We start from the raw sequence: 17,969 nt of genomic DNA, 5'->3' as shown, positions 1-17,969 counted from the left end.
GGCTATAATGTTAGTGATATTGCACCTCAAAAGAGGAGAAAGTTTGGTATGTTACCTCCTGATTAGCAGCAGCTAGTTCTTCTTCCAGTGCAGAGACTCTTTCTAAAGAAACCCTCAGTCGCTCCCTTACCTAGAAGAAAAACCAAAATATGTGCAGTAATGTACATCCCATACATGTTAAACTGTGCTGAATCCATCAATACCATTATCAGAGACAGTCACATTTGGCAAGTTACTAAAGTCTTTATAGCCTTCAGTGCTCATAAACACTATGAATACATTGTCACCTTATAGCATCACTATATCAAGGGATTTCCTTATAAGCAAGTCATTTTGTGCTCCAAAGACAGAATTTCCAATGGGGTTGGAGATAGACCTGCTTGTTCTTAATCCTGACTCATAGAAAGTGGAGGCAAAGTTCAAGAGTATGTTATGAATTCATCTAAAAAACAGAGTCACTGATTAAGTATGACATAGGTTAAAAAAAAATTTCTACTTTTTAAATAATACATGAGCTTCATTTGGTATGAATAACTTCATAAAGGGTTCTTAGAACCTGAAAAATGTCCATTGCACATACATTTTGTTAATTAGAGGTCTATATTGTTACTTAGGAATTGGCAAGTACTTGCTTCCTCTGGAATTCCTAACCAGCTTCCAGATATCAAAGGTTAAGGCAATATATTCTGTAGAACGAAAGACTCTGCACATTTCATTTGAAGATAATTATGATTTGAAGATAATTACGATTTGCAAATGTTTCATACATAAATGAAAAGCAAAGTAGTTTCTCAATTCTTGCTTTCTTAGAACTTCTAAAACTGATTTAGATCTGATTTATGATCAGATCTTCAGATATGCTCTTTATTACATATATTTAAAATGAAATATTTTTGATCATGTAAAAAATTTAAGAAATTCAGAGAAAGAAATTTGAATTAAAATGAATGTCTATAGTGGCTTAATTCTCCTTAGAAAAGAATCAATAAAATTTATAGCTTCAACTTGAGATGCAATTCGTGGTGAATTTTTTTTTTTTTTTTAAGATTTTATTTATTTATTTGACAGACAGAGATCACAAGTAGACAGAGAGGCAGTCAGAGAGAGAGGAGGAAGCAGGCTCCCTGCTGAGCAGAGAACCCAATGCGGGGCTCGATGCGGGGCTCGATCCCAGGACCCTGGGATCATGACCCGAGCCAAAGGCAGAGGCTTTAACCCACTGAGCCACCCAGGCGCCCCCATGGTGAATTTTTGATTATGAGTTAACATAGTTTTTTTTTTCACATGGGAATGTTACAGTATTTGTGAAGTTAACATGTATTTTAATATAGTGTTATATATTTATAAACTAATTTTATTAATTCAATGATAGTATAGTTTAATGAATAACATTTAAAAAATAAGATTTAATTGAGAACACAATATATAGCTTAAGTAATATAGTTTAATAAATTATTAATATATGACATAGGTTAAATAAAAAACTATATTTTAAAAACTTACCTAACAATTTTAATGTTGCATTATAAATTATTTTCCAATTAGTAAACAGACAAAAAAACCAATATCCTATTAATCTAGAATCTAATTAGAAATTTTTTTAAATCTCAATCATATTTTTGTGCTATACAATGATAACTGATACATATTCAGGGGGCTGGGTGCACTTAACTCCTGAAATACATCTTGAATAAGAAAGCATAATAATCTGAGAGGAGTTTAATATTAATTTTACTTAGTTATGCTGAAATTCTCTGAAAATTATTAATATTACATAAATTGATATTTGATATCAAAGATAATTATACAGGATCTTTCCTGATACTTAGATATGCTAGATGGACTGCCAGGTACCAGTTCTGTTAAACAAATAATCGTTCATTAAAATGGATAAAACTAACGCTGATTAATAACTGAACAAGAGCTACTTCAAAGGAAATCTTTGATGATTTGACCTGGGGAATACTTTTCTTATGAGTAGCTTGGATACATGCAAAAGAAGCAAATATCCTGAAGGTTGAAAATAAGGTGGATTGCTGTTATGTGGAAAGCAGAAATCAGCAAAGATCTTAATAGATGTAGTTGTTATTTAACAGGAATGACTATAAAGTTTTATGCCCACTTCCTAAAGTACCAACTATAAAATACGGGTGTTCTGAGTGAGAAAGGTCTAAGAATCCTAGTGGATGAGAACATCCTATGGAACAGTCTAAAGGTAACTTAATGATCTCACTATATGCAACATTGATCAGATCACATTTAGACGGCTGTGAAGAGGTGAAGGTGTCTATTTTAAGATACACTGATACACTGGAATGTTTCTAAAAGAGTCCTTCTAGTCATATAAGGAATGGCTGAAACCAGGCTATCTTTTAGGTTAAAGCATCTTTCTGACTTTCTTTGCTAAACTAATAATCACAGAAATTGTTCTAAACTGGCTCCTATTTACAAGTTAAACATTTTTATTCTCATATTGAGCCTCCATGAAGTAAAAATCATTAAGCTGATAAAACAATTTGAAAATAGAATCAAACCTCAATAAATTTAGAATAGTATCTATAGCTTGAGATCCTATCACCCACAAAGTAATGAATCTAAAGCTCTCTTTATGAGAAAATAAAAACAATTACTGAATATATTTTGAATTAGCTGTAAATATAAGAATTGGTGTTGTAATTATCAACACAGTATGATATGAATGCTTTAGTCACATTTATATGAGAATAAATTATTCTCTGAATTTAATTCATCTTGCACTAATCTCTGCTAAACTGATAAGGAAAAAAAAAAAAAAAAGTAAGATCCAAAGGAGAAACTTTTCCAGGGTATAAAGAATCTTGATATCTTACCTTGTCTACCTAGCAAAAACTGCATTAATAGGAAAAAAAAGATTATTATCTCTGACAACCATTTTAGTTTTTTGCTTTGCTCTGCTAAGCATAGCACCAGCAGAATGCCATAGTTACCTTTATTTTCCTTGTTAGATTTGGTGTTCTTGTGGAGCTATCTAGACATGATTGATATGTCATGACAAATTATAATTTTAATTTTTTTCCTAAATGTAAGTGCACAGTTGATAGCCTTAGCTCTCTACATAACCGTTTCTGATTTTTTACTATTTAACCACATTCAATTAATCCATTGTCTATGTAATCTTTAAGTTCATGTATATCGGTTGTTTATAGAGCTACAGTGTAAACTCCAAGATATTTCTGTACACGTAGAATTTTTTATTTTTAATTTCATCTGTTACATCAGTTTTCTTCATAAGGGCATATTTCTTCAAAATAACTCAAGAATTTTTTTCCCCAAAAGATGTTTCAAGGCTACTTACATTTTTAAATCCCTGAGGATTTAAAATAAAATAAGTCCCTAAAAATAACAAATATGTCTCAGAATAAAGAGGAACTCTGGTGGAAGAAGCATACATTCCAAATTAAAAGTAAGGCATGGCAGGGTTTCATTTTGGAATTACCATTCTTATAACAGAAAACATTATTAAAAAAATCTCCTTCGACCAGAAGTTCAAATCCAGTTTTGGTACTGTGATAACAGACCTCAGAAATATATGTGGAGTGCATATATATTTACTGTTTTTTTCTTATCTTTAAGATAAGCAGAGTATCTTTAATTTTGCTTATATTCCCCAGGCATAACCAATATGTTTTAAAAACAAAAAACAAAAAACAAAAACAGTCAATGATGTCTGAATGATTGCAAAACACATGGATATCTCTTTCCTCCAGCCCACAAAATTGGTAAACATATTGGAGAGTGATGTCAAAATTATTGTTGGTCTTAGCTAATTGTGAAAATTTGATCCTACAACTCAATGGATATAGAAATAAAGACATTTTTAATGAAGATTGCCAGTCACTGTAATTGTTTGTAGCTATATTCAATTTTTTAGACTTTATTTAGTTCTTCATGTGTAACTTTACCCTCTGTGGTAAAGTTGGTAGTGTCTTGTCCTAAAGACATGGTTAATTGCATCTTCTTCTGATCATCTCTATATATGACAACAAAATATCCATACTACTTAAATTAGGATGTTGTAATCTGTGTCCCCACCCTCCCTATCCTCTTGAGTAGCTGTGAGCTATTCTTACGGAAATTTTCTAGGAAGGCAGAGATTAATCCCTCAATAACTAAATAGAATGCTATTTAAAACAAGCATGTGGATCAACAATGACACCAATATCCTTACTTAGCTTGAAAGTTTTAACAAATATTGAAATTTACTTACATCAATAGTAATATTCATTAACATTTAATGAGCACTTGCGGTATGCTAAGTACTAGCTAAGAGTTTTGCATGTCAGATCCCAATTAATCCTCATGACAATTCTAAGAGGTACATACTATGACTATCTTCATTCAGAAGAAGAGGAAACAGATGTATAGAGAAGTTAAGTCACTTGTCCATATCTGTCCAACTCCAGTATCCGAGCTCATAACACTTTCCTTCAGACTGTCAGCAATACTTAGCTGATAATCAGTTCAATTGCCCCTTGGATTCATCAATGTCCGTGGCACTCCCAGTGAGTTAGTAAATGCTATTATAGCTCCTGGGGCCATTATAAATGCTTCATTTAGTTATACTAAGCTCACTGAACGTCTACATAGTAAATTATTTCTAAATTTTAAGTTGTACAATTATTTCTTTCTTAAATGTACTCATACCCATCAGGTTGTCCTCAATATTCTTTATAGCCTTATGTACATTCTTTCATAAAAGCATCCCTCAGGTGATGTGGAAATGCTTACAGGGAACATCTAAAATCACACATTCTCAAGCACTTTCATTAAAGCCATTCAAAATTATTACACTTTCTCTGGACAGGCCATGCTCTTCTTACATCTCTGGGTTATCTTACATATTGATCCTAGTGTGTAGAGCATCTTTATGACTCTGCTTCAAAAACTCCTACACATTCTTTAATATTCAGACCAAATGTCTTCCCCTCTGTGCATTCTTGAATTTTTCATCATTTTCTCAAGTAGAATTAGTCACAGCTTTTCTGCTGCTCCATACTGCATTGTACATATTTTTTCTTAACATCACCTATTACGGACATGAATCTCTAGTGCTATGAACTCTTCAGTTGCAAGAAGGATGTCTGATCTATTTTTGTGTGACCAAATATCTGTCCTACATATAACAGATATTCCATAAATATAGTCTTCCAAATTTTTAACAATGTACTTTTGTAATAAGAAAGGGAATGTAAAACTAAGTATTAAATAAATTGATCATCTGATATTTGATATATTTATCAAGAATCTTTATATAATATCAATTTTTGTTTTATTCAAAATTATTCATAAACTACTTGTCTCTCACAGCTACAATGAAAATAAGCTATAATTTCTTAATAATCTAGAAGATAGAATTATAGTTATCCTTTTGCACATACTTCACATAATCCCCGCTGTAAGAACATCTGAAAGACCAATGATAAAAGTATCTATGTACATAAATATTAACTACAGCATAAGTGTCTGCATGCTTGAAACCTAGATATAACTGGATAATAATCCCTTATTTGGATTTTAATACTCAGAACTTGTCAGGTACTTTCTAATGAAGTGCCCCAATTCCCACTCTACAGAATCCCAAAGCTTTATTAATTTTAAAAAGTTAATTCTTTAACATTTGACAAAATTAAAATCATGTCATAAGCCTTACTAATCTCCAAAGGATATTATCATCATATTGGCTTATTTATGTCAGTAGAAGTTATTTGAGTAACAGCTAAGAAAAGCTTATTGCTACTTTTAAAAAGACCTAAGGCAAGCTATTCTACTAATACCTTATGCTATGATATGCAGAGACTCTTCAAAATGTATACTCAGAACTAAGATATCAGAGATCTAAAAAAAAAATGTATGCTTCCAATATTAATCTCCAAAGGTTGGAGTACATCCAATTTGCACCTCAATGTATGTTAAACTGTCAGTTAGCAGTGCCCTGTGTTGGCATCTATAGACATGCACTTCAGAAAGCCACTAGAAGAAGAGAAAGAGAGAGAAAGAGAGAGGGAGACTGAACGACCATATTAAATTTCAAATGGCCATCTGGACTAGGCTCATAATGCACCATAATACAAGTATAACTTGATAAGTCATAGATTCAGCACCAATAAAAACAACATGGTTATGAGTATGACCCATACACACACAATAATCCAGCTGCACTTAACAAAATGATATTCCTATAAGTCAAATGGGTTTCTCTGTACTGATTTACATCAGGAGTCAGTCGAGTCACTGGATGAAGAAAAGGAGCTTGATACTGATGACAAAAGCACTGTTAAGCTTGAAGTCTTTTGTCAGTACTAAAATTAGTAGATAGAGTTTATTATTATTATTTACATTTCAGCTTGATTGAGGTATAATTGACACATACAATTGTAAGAATCCTTTATCAATACTATACCTTTTCATCCAAGGCCTTGTGGTGCTCAAACAAAGATTTCAGTGCCTTGAGGACCTCGACCTCACTGGAGACTCCTGAGGGGGACTGGGCTTGCCGTTTCACCACTGTCATTCTGAGTGACCTTTCATGTCGGGACACGAGGCATTCCAAGTGCTCCAGTAACAGCTATTGGGTTTAACAGAAAATGCAATTATCCTAAACATAATTATCTTAGGAACATGAGTCACTAATGCTCATGATTACTACTGTAAACGATTGCAGGTTTGCATAGTATCTAATGACAGTCTCAGATTTTATCACAGGTAGCAGCAAAGAAGCAAAAACCTGAGTCTAAACCAGGGTTCCTAAATTACATTAAAGTCCGATTTCTAGCATATAACAAATTACTCATTTAAGAAATATTGTGTAAGGTCTTATCCATTCTTTTAGACAATTTATTAATTTCAGTATGAATTCAGTAGAAATAGGCCACAATAGAGCATGTGATCAAATAGAATAATTATTAAAGAACATGGCACAATGCATGATGATTGTGTTAAGAAAAAAGTATTAAAAGTCAAAACCAATTAAATTTACATTTGGTCATGGAAAAAGTCTTTCAAAGAAGGTAATGAGCATAATATAATCACCATGTTGCTTTGAATGTGATTATAGTGATAATCACATTTGTAGAGTGATTATAGTGATAGTTACAATCACATGTTGCTCTAACGATTATAGGGAAAATCACCAATGATTTTATTCACAACTAATTCTTAATAGAAGTAGAAATAATAGAAAAATATATGCAATCAACTGGGATACAGTAACTAAGATTTGCAATAATCACTCAGGAAAAGGAGGTCAAAGGGCATGCTTTTTAAACTGTCTACTCTGGAACCTACATTCACCCAGAGTAGCCTCTGGAGCCATGATTAAGTCAGGAGAAAGTCCAGTGAACACTGTTTCAGTCTGTTTTAACATTTTCCAAAGAAATTTTACTTTTCAACGTTTTGTGAATTGGGGCCTCACTTTCTGTTTTGTTGCATAAAGGGAGTTCAGCTGCTAAAAACAAAGATACATAAAAACAAACAAACAAACAAAAAAAACCAGAAAGAACCACCTGCTGGTTTAACTTCTCAGTTATTGAGATTCTGCCAGGGAACAACAATACATAAGCAGGAAGTTTTGTAGGAGAGATTTTCAGAAGGATACTGAAAAGCATAGGCTAACAAATGGTGTCTAGGTCAAATAAAATAGAAATCACTCAAACAAAAAAGGAAAAAGAAGATATAAGATACTGGGATGGAAGGAAGGAAAGAAAAAAAAATGTGCAGGCTTTTTCCTAAAGCTTACATTTCCTAAAGTAGGGAAAATTTTTGGTTTTCACAATGTCATTGTTAGATTCTGTGTCACATATTAGTGTCACCTTTCTTAGTCCTTAATAAATAAATTTTCCTCCATTCACCATCACTAATTATGGTTCAAAGTGTCAGAAAACTTTACCATGCATTGGCACAAAAGAACACAGACACCCAAGATCTTAAATGTATATAGATCAGTAGGTAGGGATCATATTTAAGGGTCAAAATAATATTAATAGCTCCTCAGTATGATGATGACACAATATTTTCAAAGAGCTTTCCTTTTACTGATCAATCCCTAATTATACTCCTGGTTTTCTACTCTCTTGAATTCTACAGATACATGTATGCATTGGTTAAATCCAACAGGTTCTGGGATTTTGTGTGAACTTAACCCTGAAATAGAGTTATGAGAGTTGTAAAGAGGAGAGACCTACTTTGCCTAGAGCAGCAAGCACGTTTCATTGAGAGGATGATGTTTAAACTGAGACTTAGAAAAGAATGAGAAAGAGCTGGCCAAATGAGGAGCCAGATGAAGGACTCTAGGCAAAGGGTACAACACAGGCTAAGGTCTGACTTCTTGAGGAACTGGAAGGAGGCTGGTGTGGTTAGAGCAGAGTTTTTAAAGAAAGACCAACATCAGATAGCAGGGTTAAGTTCAAACAAAGCCCTATAACCTATGTGAAACAGCTGGCTCCCCAGTCAACCTTTCAAAGCCCAGATATTCAAGTTATCCCTTGCAATGGTGTGTTAAAGCTGTCTCATACTAGCTTGCTAGAGTAGCTAATTCTCAGGATTTATTATTATTAGAGACTTTAAATAATAAATAATAAATTTATTATTATTATTATTTATTATTAATTAGATGGCTATTTCTCAGGATTTCTGGTAGCCAGTGGTTAAAACATAATAACTGTTAAAGCTTAAATTATGTAAGCTTATAATTAAATAAAAATATTTTTAAAAGATAAGCACTCGAAATGTATTACTTCGTAATTATATTACTAAATTCCAAGTTTTTAATGAAATTCTTAAATATCCCATGTTCTTTGGGTTGTTTACTTCTATTGTATTTGAATGGTAGAAATACTACAGGCTGGTTCCAATTATGCATCATTTCCCAGCTCTGCATTCAGTAACATCACGTTGGTAGTTTGAAATCAGCTACAGTGGAAGTAGTTTCACCATGGGAATTCCAAACGCTATATAGATGAGTGGTTTTTTTTTTTTTCTTCTTGTGGAAAAAAACAAAACAAAACAAAACAAAAAAAACATTTATCAGCACATTCAGTGTCACTAGTCATTAAGTCATCAGAGCTGGGAGCGCAAATGTTATCTCCTTTCTGGATCCCTGACTCAGAATCTTTGAGTACAGTAAAATGTTGTTTATGATGTTAAGTTTTGGGGCAGTTTGTTATGAAACAAGAGCTAATCAGAAGATTATCTCTAAAAGTATCTATAACCATTATTCTGAGGAAAGGAGAATACCAAATGTCTTGGATATTAGCTCTAAACAAGGACTGATTCTTTGGTACCCACTGTTGCAGAGGTTTTTGATAATCTGAAAGACAAAAATGATTCACCTTTTGGGTATCAGTCTATTTCTTTGGCTGCCATCACATTTGCTCAATGGCCATAAAAAAGTGCCATGGTATCAAGTTACTCATTGACCTGGTAAAATGGGCTTCTCACAATTAAGGTTGATAGGGTTACCACCACAGCTGAAGGGCCAACTGATTAGCTGCAGCCATCAATTCTGAACCCATTTCATGATGTATACCTAGAGACCAGCTAGTTACCCTGAAGCAAGTAGATTACAGCAAATCCCTTTCATCAAGGAGGCGGCGACTATCCATTCTTAATGTAATAAATTTTTTTTTCTGGATATGGATTTGCCTTCTCTAATGGCTCTGCTTCTACTAGCAATACCATCTTATCAGATTTTTGCTTACAGTCTTATCATATATGACATTACCTCTGAACAAAAAAAAAAAGAAAAAAAGAACATGCATTTTACAGTGAAAGGAGTAATGCAATCGACTGATGCTCCCAGCCCTGGTTTCACCATGCTATCATATCATCCAGAAGCAGGTGATCCTACAAATGGTTAAATGATCCAAGGAAGAGTCTATCTTAATTCTTTCTTGGAGATCACACATGGCTAGGCTGGGGTGCTACCATCCTGAAATTAGTATATACTTAGAGTTAGTGATGAATATATATTGGTTCATATACAGATGTCCAGGAATGAAGGCTTAGAATTGGAATTTATAATTGGCAACAGGACTTTTTGACCACTTGGAGAAGAGAGGATCTTTTTTGTTGTTATTATAGCATATACATAATGTAAATTAAGTTATTCTCCCCTTTTTTCTATTTTATATTGGGTATTTGATTCTGATTAACATTAAAGTAGTCCATAAGCTACAGAATATTAATACATGACTGAGATTTAATAAGAACAGGAATGTACATATGGAAGAACCCTGGTCATGTAGCTGGATGCATGTATCTTCTTTTTTGAGAAAAGGTGATTTTGTTTTTGCTTAAGAAATACGGTCATATAGCGGGGCGCCTGGGTGGCTCAGCGGGTTAAAGCCTCTGCCTTCAGCTCAGGTCATGATCCCAGAGTCCTGGGATCAAGCCCCACATTGGGCTCTCTGTTCAGCAGGGAGCCTGCTTCCTCCTCTCTCTGCTTGCCTCTCTGCCTACTTGTGATCTCTGTCTGTTAAATAAATAAAATCTTTAAAGAAAAAAAAAGAAGTACGGTTGTATTGTTGGGTAGATAGATATATGTCAGTACTGCTGTTGTTAGAATTTTAACATGGAAAAGAGTATAATAAAAGTTAGGTTGTAGTGGAGTCTTGGTATTTGTGGTTGCCCAAAATCTTCTATACATACATCTTTGATAATTTCCTGAATGCTGAACATCAAAATCTTCCCAATACTGGAAACAAAAAACACTCCCGTGGCATGTTTAACCACTAGGTGGCAGACATGTGACTTAAGAGTCATCCAACCAGAGCCACCCACACAGGACAGATCCTGAAGGGATCCCAGTGAGGAACCATGCTAGGCTGGGGGGCCATTTTGTTGGCACAGGTAGTAGCAGAGGCTACATGTTTCTAGGACTAGGAATGTAAGGAAAACTCACAAGGCTAAGAAATATGGTCCTAGGCATTGTGCATGGAAACTAGGTTTGGAGATTTCTTATACTCCTTAATGTCTTCCTGATTAAAACAGTTAAGCTGTACTGTTTTATGCAATTAGGATAATATATATACATCTATCTATCTATCTATATGTATATGTTATAATATAAAATGTTATAACATATAATAATAAAACCAAGTAATGTGTATTAATATAAAACAGATTTCTTAGGGGATTAGCAATTTAACTCATTCTCAATACTCCTTAATACTTAGGAAAATATTCTATAGAATATATGTTCAATATTCATTTGTTGAATTGAAGTAAGATAAATATAAGTTATCTATTCTGGAGAATGAGGCCAAAATGTTCAATATCCATGGCTTCTAAGCTTAGAAATCAAAATAAATGAAAAATAAAGAAGAACTCACAAAGATAACACTAACAAGCTACTAACTGTACACCCTTGCTAGGAGCTACACTTTTATCTAATACTTAATAAGTCTTGCAGAAGGCACTTTCTTTGGTGTACTCAAGGGATTACAAGGATTGCATAAATGACCACTAATCCTATGTTAGGATTCATTTTAAATGACCACAGCCTGCATATATGCAAAAGTACCATGGTATATGTACATATGTACATATTGGATCATTGGAAATTTTAGAACTAAATTTCTAAAATTATACAACTTCTTATCAGATTTGAATTCAGCATAATGTCGGCTGCTGTCATATGGCCACAGAACACAATACTAACACCTGAGAATGAGAAACATAAATTAGTTGCTTTTATGCTCAGTGAACTCAACATCCTCTGCTCTCAACTACTGTTTACAGTTCCCTATGGTTCTATGTAGACATTTGAGTCCCACGCTGCAATAGCTATTGGGAGGGCCTATGTCCAGTCCCTCTTCTGTTTATCATACCCTAGCAGAGCATTTTCAGATATCCGTACACCCGCATCCACCCATGTATCTTCACCTGCCTTGGCTGTGAGGCTCTTTCTTTCTCAACTGGACTGTACTTTCAACTCATTAAGGAAACATGTTTGGAGGGATTTTATTAACTAGTGTAGACAGAGGTTTGTCAAGAATGGGAAGCTTCTCTTTAGTTATGACAGTTGTCTCACTATATTTAAATGTTCATTTATATAATTTCGTGGCTGAAAACAAAAGTAAAGGCATGGTAAAGAATGCTTCAAATTAAGTCTTTAACTTAAATTAAGGACCATTAAGTATTTTAGTTGATGACTTGTAAGAGGAAATTACAGCTTTATTATTTATAATTAACATTAAGAGTAGCTCTTGAAATCATAACAGCTTTAACTTTCTTTTAACAGATTTTATTTATTCATTCATTCACTCACTCACTCACTCATTCAAAGAGAGAGAGGGAGAGAGAGACTCTCAAGCAGACCATACTGAGTGCAGAGCCTGACCTGAGGTTCATCCTGGGGCTTGACAGGAGGTCTACCTCATGACCCTGAGATAAAGACTTGAGCTAGAATCAAGAGTTGGAGGCTTAACCAACTGAGCCCCCCAGGGACCCCTTGTAACTTCTTTTTCAAGGCCTCACAATAGCTACTTTCTAAAACACTGCCAATAATATAAAACTTTCTTTGAGATACTCAGCCACAAAAACGGTTAGAACAGTTCTAAAGCAACAATAAAAATTCTCCCCTTTGATATTAAGAAACAATAACTAGTTTAATATTCTTGGTTTTCTTTTACTTTTTCATTAATTAATTCTGCCAAAATATGGTAAGGTTCAGTAGTCAATTTGAGTTAAGTTGAAATAATGGCAGGAATAAGTTATTTTCTATTATAATTTGCTTAAGTATGGTCAGAGAAGTTTTAGAAACAATAAATTTTATTTAATCAGTTTTCTACACTTTTATCAGTGTGAAAATATTAAACAATAAAGCTTTTTTTAAAGAAGATTTTATTTATTAATTTGAGTGAAAGAAAGAGAACAAGAATGGGGAGTGTCAAAGGGAAAATCAGACTCTCCACTGAGCAGGGAGCCCAATGTGGGACTCAATGCTCAGACTCCGGGATCATGACTTAAGTCAAAGGCAGATACTTAACCGAACTGAGTCACCCAGGTGCCTCAATAATAAAGCTTTTTGAATGTTTCTGTAAATATTCTCTACAATTTTTGAAATTTCTATTTTTGTACAAACATTAATATTAGAATGATTTTATTTGGATGTCCTCAGTTTAATTACTTGAGGTAGCTGAATATAGCGATTACTTTCATTTCTTTCATTCATTCATATTTTTTGAGCTGGGGACCAGGTGTTGCTATAGTGACAAAATGATTAATGGCTAAAACTTTCAGCTCTGACATCAGAATAAATACCTCATAAATTACTTCGCACACAACCGATGCAAAATAAAGTACTGAACATTAGAACTGAACTATAAAATAATGAACAAACTCTGTTTTTCCCTAAACATGAGTCCTTGTATCGTGTATGATTTGTGAGTGACATTAGGTATATGTGTTCTTAAATACATAGCCAGTGGTTAAGCTGAGGAGTTGATTCCCTATATGTGTCACTTAAAAGCCATGTGGCAGCCTGGGCAAATTATTTATATGCTAGTTTTCCCATAAGTTAAGTGGGGATAATAAGATTGCTGTAAGGATAAACAAAGTGGGTTAAATATACAAAACACTTAAGAAAACATTTCACAGGTAACTAATGTTAGCTATATAATATTATCATTTTTATTATTTGATACATCAGATAAACTTTATCCATTGAACTTCCTCTGAAACTTCTATTTTCTATTTGGACAAGATATAATTCATTCAAATATTATACAGTAGAGCCCTTTCTCATCTATTGTTTTTTGATGATATTCAAAATTAACACACATACTCTATCCTCTACGAGTTCTCCTTGCGTACTGTCTTCTTTTGTGTTATTTGTCTCTGTTCATTAGCATATGTTAACTAGTCAAAATGGAAAGAGAGTCACAGGTATCAGGACCCTGGAAATTGAGACACTCCTACTTTAAACTTCCTTACAGTATAATACCAATCAAATTCTCTTTAGGTGTGAGAAGGAAATACTAGCTTGTTGCTCCTTCTCTATGACTAATAAGTAGGTGTTTATAGCAAGAAACAAACAAACAAACAAAAAACAAAACAAAACAAAACAAAACCAAAAAACAGAACATGTAGAAGGAGAAACTATTATCAAAACTATAAAAAGTATTATATTTGGCAAATTTAAGACAGCACTATGGGAGAAGAGAGAATGTATGTCTGATTTTTAGCCCTGGATATTTTTCTGTGTGGTGGGGAGGGTGACAGGTGGTTATGTAACTTAGGAAGTTGTTATATAATTGATACTTTACACAGAGAAGTTTTCGTAGATCTATTTCCCTAATCAACAACAAAAGTCCTCCACACCACTGCTCTAAGGAGGGTAGAAAAACTGTTTTCCAGTTTTATTCATGTTTTCAAAGTAACTATGATTTATGTTTAAAGTCGCATTTATTAATGGCTTCAATTTCTGTTACCCTAATGGAATTTAGTATCTGTATTTTTCTCACTTTGACCCCTGAAGAGGTATCGCAAGTGTAGCCTGCCTTACTGCCTCTATCCCCCAAGGTTCCTCTGCAGGTGCAATAGTCACAGGTACTTCTGGGCCTCATGGAGTTTAATACAGTGAAGAGTGAAGATGCTGCCGCCAGACCTCCTAGTTCTCTGAAATTAGTCATAATCAGGAAGGAATGATGCACTCCATAATGCAATGGGTTACTCTTAGGGCAAAGTCTTTTCTAAGCTGTTGTCAATCTTGGAGTACTTCCATGGATCTAACTTTTTTTTTTTAAAGATTTATTTATTTATTTGAGAGAGAGCACACACACCTTGGGGAGAGGAGCAGAGGAAGAGGGAGAGAATCTCAAGCACACTCCCAGCTGAGTGCTCTGAAGGGGGGCTCTGTCCCATGACCCTGAGATCATGACTTGAGCTGAAATCAAGAGATGCTTAACCGACTGAGCCACGCAGGTACTCCTCCATGGGTCGAACTTGCATAACTGTGCTAATGGCCTCACGGCTGAGGGCACAGGCTTTGGAGTTAGACTGCCTTAGCTTTTAAACCTCTTTTCTGTTTATTCACTGCCTAATTTCCAGCAAGTTATCTGCCTTTTTCTGAGAAGTTATTTCATCTGTAAAATGGGGATAATTGTAACATATCCCTCATAGGACATTAGAAAGGAGTAAAGGGCTGTAGGGGGGAAAAAAGTTGTATAAAGGAAAAATACACAGCTAAAAAGAGTTTCTGGTGCATTTTAAATATGAGAATCAGTTGAAAGTCTACCAAGAAGTTTACATTTCCTTCCATGCTCAGCTTCCCGATCCTACTTTTACATTTGGCTGTACTGTGCTACATCAGGGAATGTAGCCTAAAGCATTAGAATGGAAAATAGTGAAATAGGGAAGAACAAATCTCATGGCAGAAGTAACCTTTAAATTTGCATAAAAAAATTCTAAGTTAGAAATCAAGGGTGGGGAAAAAATATCAACAGGGAGAAAGAAATAGAAAAAAATCATCTGACACCTGATAAGATGATATAAACTATCCTTGTCATGTTCTATTTGAGGCAGTCCATATGACTGGCTTATCATAGTCTCAATGAAAACCAATTCCTTGTCTGTATACTGTGTGGACTTTCTTTACCATAAAATAAGACCCTGATGAAGAAGCAGATAAATTGAGTTTGATCATATAACCATTATCGATACATGGTATTCCTCATTAAAGGCACAAGCTCACTGTTTGTGGAGCTATTATTTTTATGTTACTCTCTGAGACCAATCACCAAATGAATACACTATTAACTATACCCCACTTTCTCAGTTTTTAGCATTTATCTACCAGAGTTTTAACAATGAAAATATTTTTCACCTACTTCATGTTGAAATTGAACTATATATCCACACAGAAGTGTCTTCTCCTCCACATTCTTTTGGTAGAGAAACTGTTCTCAGTTATAGGTAACCTGGTGATTTACATATTTCATGAAATTTAGTGACTTTTTCTTATGAACAAGAAAAAATGGCATCTTTGATCAAATTCTGGATTTCACTGTCACAGGGCACAAGACTGAAAGAAGACATGGGTTTCCAAGAGCAGAAAATAGTCAAGTCCGTCAAAATCATGACATCAGAACTGGAAGTCTCCTCAATCATCTTCCAAAATAGAAAAGTTATGCCTCTTTTAATTAGGAGAGTTCTGCTCCAGTGGTTTTATACATTTTAACAAGGTGAGGACCAATGCCAAGCCACTTCCTCGCATCACCCCATAATGGAAACTCATACCCTCTCAAGTCTCTCCTTCACTGCCCACCGCCAGCCTTGGAGTATTGGCCCCCTACTCCAATACAACAGTTTGAAAGTTTGAGACTATCGAAATCCAGTCCTTCTTTTTAATGTTAAAGAAAGCAAAGGCCAGAAGGAATAAAAACATTTTCTGAGGCAACATAGTGATTTGGAAGTTGAGACTGTAATTTAGGTTTCTGGCCTTCCTGTTTTGAGTTTTGTAGAATAGTCTTTGTTACTTTAAGTAACAGACTATGAGTTGGTGTCTGCTTAAAGTCTTCCTCAAGTTTTTAAATGTTTATATTCTTTTTTTTTTTTTAAGATTTTTATTTATTTGACAGACAGATCACAAGTAGGCAGAGAGGCAGGCAGAGAGAGAAAGAGGAGGAGGAGGCAGGCTCCCCGATGAGCAGAGGCCCGATGCGAGGCTCGATCCCAGGACCTTGGGATCATGACCTGAGCCAAAGGCAGAGGCTTTAACCACTGAGCCACCCAGGCGACCCTAAATGTTTATATTCTTATGAGTATACAGGAGTAAGGCACTGAACTGTATATGAAATTGATTCCAAGCAGATGCAGTTTTATACTTACTCTTGTGTTGTTTCTTTCAGCTTTAAGTTCAGAAATTTCTTCTTCCTTTTCTAGAAGTTGCTCCCTACAGGCATTTAATTCTTTTGTCAGTGCAGCAAATTCCTGAAAAGGGAATAAAAATATTTGAAGACATATTTCAATATTATAAAAAAATTTTTTCAATGGGAATTAAAAAAATCAAGATATAACTTGAATGTAAAAAATGGGAATAATGAATTTTCAATGACTGGCCTCTATATATATTGCTGTTATTAAATTAACTTGATTCCAATATCCAGAAAATGCTACCCTATGATACTTAACATTTATATTTTATTGTAATATGCTGCTTTGGTGAGTGAATATAGTATGTTTCAAAATGTATCAGATACAGCACATTGAAATTAACGTCACTATGGTGATACACTAATAATACAGAATGATTTAATTTTGGCTAATTTTGTGAACAACTCCAAAAATCTTACACTTTCATTTCTATACAGCAAGGTTCAAACTAAATCATCAGAAAACAAACACAAAACAAAATAAAACCACTACCAACAACAACCACAAAATATGCTACTAAACATGCTATTCAGGGATTAAGAAGTTCATTTGTATGTTAACAAGATAAAGCAAATGTACCTCTTACAAAATAATAATTAACTAAGAGTTAATAACATCATCCAGCAAATTATTAATTTATGCTTCTTCCATCCTTTCCTCTGAAACATAAACTCCATGTGAACTGGGATTTTGTCTGACTTCCTTGCCACACTCTCAATGTCTAAGACATAGTGGTTGCTCAACAGTATTCATTTTCTATAAATGAAAATGGATTAAATGTTGCTAGAAAAAAAATATTGAGGGTTCTGGAGTAATCCTCTCTCCACGTGACAAGTGACAATTTGGAGGATTCTTCAATGGCCTCCCCAAAATAGGGTCCGAAATCGTATGATCTGGGTGTTTTTACCATAAAGCAGAGAGTTTAGACACAGTACAGATTACATAAAAAGAAAAATCAAGAAACTTAATTCAATTATTCGGCTACTCTAACTTATAAGCAAATACTATTTTAAAATGATTTTGAAAAATAGTAAATAGGCCCATGTTTATCATTAAAT

General features: G+C 34.1%; 1 protein-coding gene across 20 annotated transcripts in view; it reads right to left on the bottom strand.

The window, feature by feature from the left end:
* The window catches only part of PPFIA2 (PTPRF interacting protein alpha 2), a 483,812-nt gene that overhangs the window by 182,446 nt on the left and 283,397 nt on the right, over positions 1 to 17,969 (bottom strand). For 18 of the 20 annotated variants that reach the window (XM_032854666.1, XM_032854670.1, XM_032854668.1 and 15 more), the window contains 3 exons: positions 16,867 to 16,968; positions 6,440 to 6,604; positions 56 to 130 (listed from right to left, as the gene is read on the bottom strand). In XM_032854666.1, the coding sequence (XP_032710557.1) occupies positions 56 to 130; positions 6,440 to 6,604; positions 16,867 to 16,968 (342 nt within the window). The remainder of the gene's footprint in view (positions 1 to 55; positions 131 to 6,439; positions 6,605 to 16,866; positions 16,969 to 17,969) is intronic. The other 2 variants (XM_032854672.1, XM_032854682.1) reach the window with 1 other exon arrangement.

Source organism: Lontra canadensis, unplaced genomic scaffold (assembly GCF_010015895.1).
Source record: "Lontra canadensis isolate GAN:19392208 unplaced genomic scaffold, GSC_riverotter_1.0 scaffold9, whole genome shotgun sequence".
Lineage (NCBI taxonomy): Eukaryota > Metazoa > Chordata > Mammalia > Carnivora > Mustelidae > Lontra > Lontra canadensis.
This window is presented reverse-complemented; position numbering and strand designations above follow the sequence as displayed.